This window comes from Lottia gigantea (assembly GCF_000327385.1).
Source record: "Lottia gigantea unplaced genomic scaffold LOTGIsca_9, whole genome shotgun sequence".
Classification (NCBI taxonomy): Eukaryota; Metazoa; Mollusca; class Gastropoda; family Lottiidae; genus Lottia; species Lottia gigantea.
In genome coordinates this window covers 4,229,770-4,237,781 of record NW_008710950.1, presented here as the reverse complement: position 1 = coordinate 4,237,781, position 8,012 = coordinate 4,229,770, and the positions used below count along the sequence as shown (strand labels likewise).

The 8,012-nt window shown below is 28.7% G+C and overlaps 3 protein-coding genes across 3 annotated transcripts; 2 read left to right on the top strand and 1 right to left on the bottom strand.

Annotated features, from left to right (window-relative positions):
* Positions 1-1,846: 1,846 nt before the first annotated feature.
* LOTGIDRAFT_155938 (hypothetical protein) lies at positions 1,847-2,437 on the top strand (the record flags this gene model as incomplete). The annotated part of the gene is made up of 1 exon (XM_009068436.1): positions 1,847-2,437. One exon carries the CDS (start codon positions 1,847-1,849, stop codon positions 2,435-2,437), a length of 591 nt encoding a protein of 196 aa, XP_009066684.1.
* Positions 2,438-3,255: 818 nt separating this feature from the next.
* LOTGIDRAFT_155937 (hypothetical protein) lies at positions 3,256-4,345 on the top strand (the record flags this gene model as incomplete). Its single annotated transcript, XM_009068435.1, has 2 exons — positions 3,256-3,349; positions 3,468-4,345. 2 exons carry the CDS (start codon positions 3,256-3,258, stop codon positions 4,343-4,345), a joined length of 972 nt encoding a protein of 323 aa, XP_009066683.1.
* Positions 4,346-5,025: 680 nt separating this feature from the next.
* LOTGIDRAFT_155936 (hypothetical protein) lies at positions 5,026-6,042 on the bottom strand (the record flags this gene model as incomplete). The annotated part of the gene is made up of 2 exons (XM_009068434.1): positions 5,026-5,342; positions 5,949-6,042. The coding sequence occupies 2 exons, from the start codon at positions 6,040-6,042 to the stop codon at positions 5,026-5,028; spliced, it is 411 nt and encodes a 136-aa protein (XP_009066682.1).
* Positions 6,043-8,012: the final 1,970 nt, after the last annotated feature.

Here is an 8,012-nt window from a genome sequence, read left to right as displayed (position 1 = left end):
AAACGAAATAATTATTTCAATTAAACGAATTAATTATTTCGTTTAAACGAATTAATTTTTTCGTCTATTTCGTTTAAACGAAATAATTAACCCATCTTTTTATTTCGTTTAAACGAAATAATTATTTCGTTTAAACGAATTAGTTATTTCGTTTAAACGAATTAATTATTTCATTTAAACGAAATAAACATAGGGTATTTCGTTAAAACGAAATAATTATTTCGTTAAAACGAATTAATTATTTCGTTAAACGAAATAATTATTTCGTTTAAACGAAATAATAATTTAATTCGTTTAAACGAAATAACATTTCGTTTTAACGAAATGATTAATTCGTTTAAACAAAATAATTAATTCGTTTAATGGAAATAATTATTTCGTTTAAACGAAATATTATTGCGTTTAAACGAAATAAACGAAATAATTAATTCGTTTAAACGAAATAATAAATAAATATGTTTACAATTGCGCCTTAGGGGCTCCGTATGATTCTGTATTTTCCACAGACAATTGTTCCAATAATGTTATTTCCGTAAATGTAGATTATAAGTATTATGAATTTCTTTTTTAGGTCCAAGAAGATTTATATGATAACTGTTATGATTTCTTTGATTTAGTTCATTGCATATTAGCATCACAATTATTGTAAACATAACTTTAACCCTGAGCCAGTGCCTTATATTGAATAGTAACTTGTTACTTTTCAATTAACCTAAACTATTTGTTGTCAATACTAATTCATTTACCTCAATTGATATTCATAAAAGTCAACAAGATAAAAAATTTATGATATTTTCATCAATAATTGAAACTGAAAATTTTGGTGGTATATATATCTATAGATGTGAGATAAAAATTAATATCGAAAAACCAAAATTTTCAATTCATCTAAATAAGATAAATGATTCAAAAGAACAAATATCGTTAGTAACTGTAGAAGTTTTTATTTTTAAACCTGATATAATTGTAACAGATCATGGAAAAATGAAACATAGACAACTTACTGGGTTACCTGTTTTAGATATTAAACAATTTCCATCTTTTGCTTAAAAATTAAAAGTAGTAGACAAAACTAAATGATAGAAAAACAAAATAAACTAAAAGGAAAACTAAAACACTGCAACACATGCAGGAAAACATGGAGTAGAATTGATTCTGTTTTCAAAACATTAAGCACAATTCTAACAGTAGGAGTAACAGTGGCAACAGCCGTAACTGGTGGATTAATGCTTTCAGTAATTGTCCCAACTGTATTAGCCGCGTTCACTGCTGTTCAAACATCATCTTGTGGATTGATAACATTGGGTTATACACCAAAACAGAAATATCATTATAAAAAGAAAACAGAAATTTTAAATACATATCTTAATAAATTATTTATATTTTTCGAAAGATCAAGAGAAGATAAGAACATAACCATTGAAAAATTAGAAGAATTCAATTAAATTTAAGATGAATTTGATCTAGAAATATCATAAATAAAAGTCAAAAATTCCTAGTTAAAAAATAGATACTTACAAATATGAATATTATTGAAGTTTTAGACGATGAAACATTGATATCAAATGTGCTATTTTCCAATGTTATTAAGACTATCTCTGACAAATTTTCAACATTTAAAGGACAAATTGAATTAGATGGAAAGATAATGCAAGATGGAGAACACAAACATAACATGGAATTCGTAGGCTTTAATGCCACTACTCATCGCAATTTCTTCCCAACATTGGATGTAAAATCAGATGCTTCTGATTGGCATTTCACAGGAAATATCGTTTTACGTTAAGATAAAAAAGAGTTTCAAGATTTCATCAACAGTTTTCAAAAATCAAACAGAAAAGGAATTATGACAACTGCTAGAATCAGTGAATTCAATAAGAAATTTAATACTTATTTTCAAATTTTTATGCCGCAAAATAGACATTTTCAACCAAAGAGAGTACTCGAGGAATTAGATTGGGTATTTTACTTACATAAATCACATTTCTGTCTCACAAGAAGAAATAACAAAACCTTAGGCATTAAAGAAATAGAAGATAATTACGATGAAAATATATGGAGAACTTGTATAGATGATAATGCAGTAACACAAGTTTCACCTCTAAAACTAAATGTTTTTCCAACAATTCATGATGATTGTTTATGCGCACGGGATTGCGAAACTTATAGCGAAAAAGAAACGAATAAAGTAATTCCTTATTCTTGCACGTTAATTAATTTAGAAAAACTAAGAAAAATGTTAGACAGAATAAAACATAACTTTCCAGATTTAAATCCCACTGATAGTGTTCCAGAAGAATTTTATAATAAATTAATGAATACAGTAGAAATATTTGTGGGTAAAGATTGCATCGATCAAATGTTAAAGCGTTTAGGAAAAGTAGATCAAAAAAGATTAAAATTAATTTCTCATAACGGTAGAGGTTTTGATAACTGAATTGTGCTTAAAAATGCAAACTAACACAATGTCCACTAGTGACAGCTAGAGGCATTGTATCTCTACCTTTAACTAATACATTCACCGATGAATATTTACAGAAAAAATGGAAAAGACAAAAACAAATAATTGGCAACTCTAATTATCTGCAAAATATTAATTTCATATGTTCCTATCAACATGAAAAATCCAATTTGGCGGCACGGGGAAATTCATCTAATCTTCAAATGAATTTGAGAAAGATCACTGATATCAATATTGCAAAATACACCGAAGATAATTGGGAATCTTTAAGACGCGAATGGGAACCTTATATACGTTATGTCTTGGAGCTTGTTTGATAAAATATAACAAAGTTATGAACGAAGTTGTATTCCAGAATATTTCCAAAAATCTAGCGGCTCCTTCTTTATCTTTAAAGGGTTGGTATTATTTGTATAATTACCATAGAGAAGAGTGGTATGAAACTACTAGAATGGTTCCAAAACACACTAAAAAAGAAAATATAGAAAAAGTTTACTCACATACACACCCTTTTATATATATTTTATAGATATTTTATAAGACAATCCATTAAAGGAGGAAGAGTTTCTACTAACAGAAAATAAATTGAAACGAATGAAAAGAAATTTGTAATGTATTAAAGGAATATACAGAACTATAGAGTAGTAATATAATTGATTTATTTAAATAACATAGTAAAAGTAATAAAGATAAAACGGAAGTAAATTCAAAACTTACAAAAAAATAAACCGTTTCTACCAGAACAAAATAAAGAATTTGTTAAGCTCTTAAATGAGCATAAATTCAGACCTAGAATGGCAATTTTAAAAGTCTGGTTTGAATATCCCACTAACACATTCTTCCAACCAATACCAGCTAAAAATAAAATTACTTTTACGAACAAAGAAGGTAATAAGGAAACTGGTACTAAAATCAGGTTTAGAAATTATTCGAATATTAGATGGTATACCATATGAAGAAAATTTTAAAACTCCACCATATAGAGATTATATTTTAATTTTTAGAGATCTAAGAAATCAATATAAACGAGAAGGTAATATTGTGGGTAGTAATTGCATGAAATTATTAAGTAATTCCTTGTATGTTAAATCTATTCAGAAGGATATAACTACATCGAGACATCTATGGAGTGAAGCAACTTTAAAAGCCAACTCCGATTCACATGTCAAAAGCTATCCTACAGTAAATGAGACTCAATATATCGTTGAGATAAATTTAGAAGAAAAAGAATTTGACTGTACACCTCCTAAATCTACACGACTAACACCTAGTCATTTGGGGTCATTCGTATTATCTCACAGTAAAAAAATAATGAATAATTTCATTCACGTAATAGATGGATTTTATAAGCCGGAAATACACTATACAGATACTGATAGTTTATACATTTCATCTAGCAATTGGGATAAATTAAATGAAGCTGGGTTGGTATCTGAAAATGATTACTGTAAAGGAAAGAATGATTACGGTGATGGTGGAATTATATATGGTTTATACTTAGCGCCAAAAGTCAAATATAATATCATTCTAACTTCTGACGGTATTCTAAAAGAAAAGAAAACGTTTAAGAGTTACTCTAATGATAAGATAGGCGTAGAAGATTATATTCAATTATCTAGCGGACATTATGTGAGGAGTGAATTTAACAAAAGATGGGAAAAGAGTTTCACCAATGGAATAGTTATTCCAAAGGATGATGATAAACAAAAGAAAGATTTTAGAAGTTATTTGAATCTCGTTAAGAGAAAAGCACCGCACGATGAAGGAATTATGTATCCTTACAACGACGGAAAAGAATTGAACATGGATGACAAGTATGAATTTGATGATTTCGATTTCCTAACTATTCAAGAAGAGAATGGAGATTTAGTTCTTTTGTTTTAAATGAAGTTGAATAACAATTTCGTCATTTCCAAAATCTATAAACCTATTTTTACTATCTTTGATTTCCAGATTTATATCTTTAATCATAAAGGAATTAAGTGGTAAATTGAAATGGTTTCTCTATAATTCTATATACAGTGAATGTTGGAATGCTGTAGATAATCTGACGTTTGTATTTGTTGAAAAATCCACCGTTTATCAAACTGCAGTGAATATTTATTACATCGATATCATTCTCGATATTAGCTTTGTGTGGTGCTAATGTTGATTCTTTATGAAAAAAATTTTTATTAAAGCCTAGTAAAGTATTTAATGAATTTTCCACATTGAAATCAATTTGACTCTTATTTCTCAATATCAATTTTATTTTGTTCAGATTTAAATTACCTTCGAATTCAACATTGTTTTTACCATTTATACTTCCTCCATATTCAGATAGGTAATCGTTAATGGCTAAGTATTCATAGCTTCCTGGTAATAAACTTATGGTTTTGAATGTAACTCCATTATCTGTTGATATTTTTATTTAGTTATTATTTTCGTAGATATTTCTAATGGAATAGTAAACAGAGAAATACTTTAATCCCAATTCATATTCTTGATTGCGATCGAGTTCATACTCGTAATCTAGAGACAATTTAATGTCTAATTTATTTTAGGTGATAACGAATAGTTGTTCTTTATTGTACATTTTTAATCACGCTTTTATAATCATTTTTATCTATAACACCTTTCTCGAGAAATCTTTTTAATTTACAATTTACTTCATTATATTGTCTGTGTGATTGATGACCTTCCTTCATTGCCGCTAATATTATTTGTAATCTATTAAGTAATTCCTCGTTGTTGTCGGATAAAAACGTTATACCTTGTCCAGATACCATATCTTCGAATTCGTCTATTTCTTGTATGATTGAAATGTCTTCAGCATAATCATCTGTTTCGTCAACTTCATATTCATCATCTGATTCCTCATCTTCATTTTCATCACCAATAACTTTTATTTATATATGTTTTAACTTCTTTCGATATATTTGTTTCGGGTCCCGCTTTCTAATTGCATGTATAAATTTTGAGTATGCTACTAAATCGGCAATGCCAACATCTTCGCCATTCATTAAATCTATAAATCCTTTTGTTAATGTAAATATAAAGTCTTTTGTATCGATTTTGAATAAAATGTAATGTGACTTAATTTTTATTCTAAATCCATTAAACAATAACCCCTCATCATCAATGATTGGTGTAATACTCTTTGGTAAATCTGGGTCAGGGTTTAAAAAAGACGATTTATATCATCAAATGTCCCAATTATAATACGAACATATTCATTCGGTTCGGGGTGATCTTTGTGAGTCGTGCGTTCTATACGAGGCGTGGGTCTATATTTCCTTTTAATATCCTCTTGAGTTTTTAATATTGGTTGAAATAGAGTTTGTAGATTTTCTGTTAATTCAAGTTGTTGTAATTTATTATTTTCAACATAGGTCTTTATTTTATTCTTAGCTTTGATATATTCTCTATTTCTTCATAAAATATTATTTCAATAGCTATTCATTTTTAAAAAAAAAAAATAAACATATGTCGATCATAACTCTTTCACCTGCGGGTTTTCTAGTATTAACAAATATATATCCATGTTCATCTGGGTTTCTCCATTGAGTTTTACAACCCTTTTTAAATGTATCTCTGTCCATTTCGTGATTTATCGACTGAATGATTTGAGATAAATCTTTGTCGTTTAATTCAAATAATAAAAAAACAATTTGCATTTTTTCCAATAAACATAGAATACATTCCGTAAAAAGATTGGGATTGGTATATGCAGTGACAGTTGTGATGTCTTCCTTTCGTGAAGGATTCTTGTTGAACAGCTTGATTTCTGTGTGCTACACAGTCGTCAAACAATATTAAGTTCTTTCGTTCACTATCAATTTTAGACAAATCTAAATCATTAACATTTTTCGTAACAAAAACTTTTATATCCGTTGGATTGAAAGATGGAATCTTCTTCGTTGTCTTCATAATATTGAAATATGTCTTGAACATCTTTCTTTGGTAAATATTCTAAAGCATTGAGGAATTGGTAATACTATTGCTCTGGTGTTGTTGTGTAGATATACAGAGAATCGAAATCTAAAAGGATTGGTGTTGTCAACATGTTAAAAGTGAGATAAGTTTCCCCAGAACCTGAACTACACATGCGCATTGGGTTACTAGGAAATATTTCTGAATGTTTGAATTTCTTTCCCATTTTTTATTCTATATGTTTGTTCCAAAAATCACTCCTTCTCTTTTATACTATGAAAGAAATAATCTTTCTCCAGTGTGTTTTTTTTTTAAAAAAAAAACTATAGCATTACCCTTATGTTTAACTTTCATTTCTCCTGTGTCAATATTATCTACTAATTTATTTAATCCTTGTTTAACAGTTTTCTTGGTTTCGTCCCCAAATCGTTTTCCGAATTCTTTTATTGTACTTTCAGAGGTTTTTGTTTTAGTTTTACATAATAAAGTTTTGAAACGTCACCCACTGTGTGGTCATTCATTAGCCTTGACCCCCACCCGATAACAGTACGAAAGGTAAAAATCCACCTTCCTTTGCATTCGCGTCAATTCTTTCTAAGTCTATATCGTCTCTGACTTTACAATATTTGTATTTATCAATAAGTTTTCTAGTTATGCTGATTTTTTACCATTGAAAGTTATTACAGCTGGGGAAGCTGTTTCTATAGCTTCTATAATTTTCTTGACTAAAGTTTCTGGTTTCATTTTTAAGGGTGTTTTTTTTACTCAATCCTTATCATTCTTCTATCTGCTATTTTAATTAAATGTTTTGCTTCTTCCAATAATAAACACTTATATTTACTCCTGTTTTGAAAAGATCTTCTTGGTGAGCTGATAGATCAAAACAGAAGATTGGGTGAAAAATCTACATATTCAAACTGAGGCGGGTTTCCAAATAATTCACACTTATTTTTATAGTTTCTATACAATTCATCATAATCCTTTGTGGATGGATTAATTGTTAAAGGTTGGTTAGGATAATTATCATTGTTTAATCTTACTTGAACTTTATGGATTATAGGATCTTGGTTTTGATTCAATGTCACTCTAAAGACATTATTGTTATTCGTCTGAGAGTTTGATAAGTTCTTGAAACCAACCATTTAACCGTTTAATAATATTGGTGATGGGCCAAGCATTGGATTCTCCAGCTAAAGTCATGCTACCTACTGTGTTACGACGAAGAAAAGCTATTTCAATATCTTTAGTCAACATGTTGAATATTCTCGTTTCTACTTCAATTGATGGTGTTATGACGGGTATGTAAAGTTGGAGATTCGTTATTTTTAATTTTGCATGTGAAGCATTCTCTCCAAAGAATATCTTATCATCATTGATTTCTCTTTGTAGAGGAATTTTATATGGTAATCCTATGGAAACCTTTCTGCGTTCCAACAGACCGAAAAATGGATATAACAATTTACGTAATTACCCCAACTATTATTATCAACGGAATTGTTGTACTGAAGTACTCGTTTTTCGAATCCATGGTTAACTGCTCGCCCAACTCTTCAGTTGCAAGATTTCTTACCGGTTCTTTTAAAACACTCCCATCACCAACATCGGGTGAATCGTAATTTTTTTGGATATAAAACTGTTT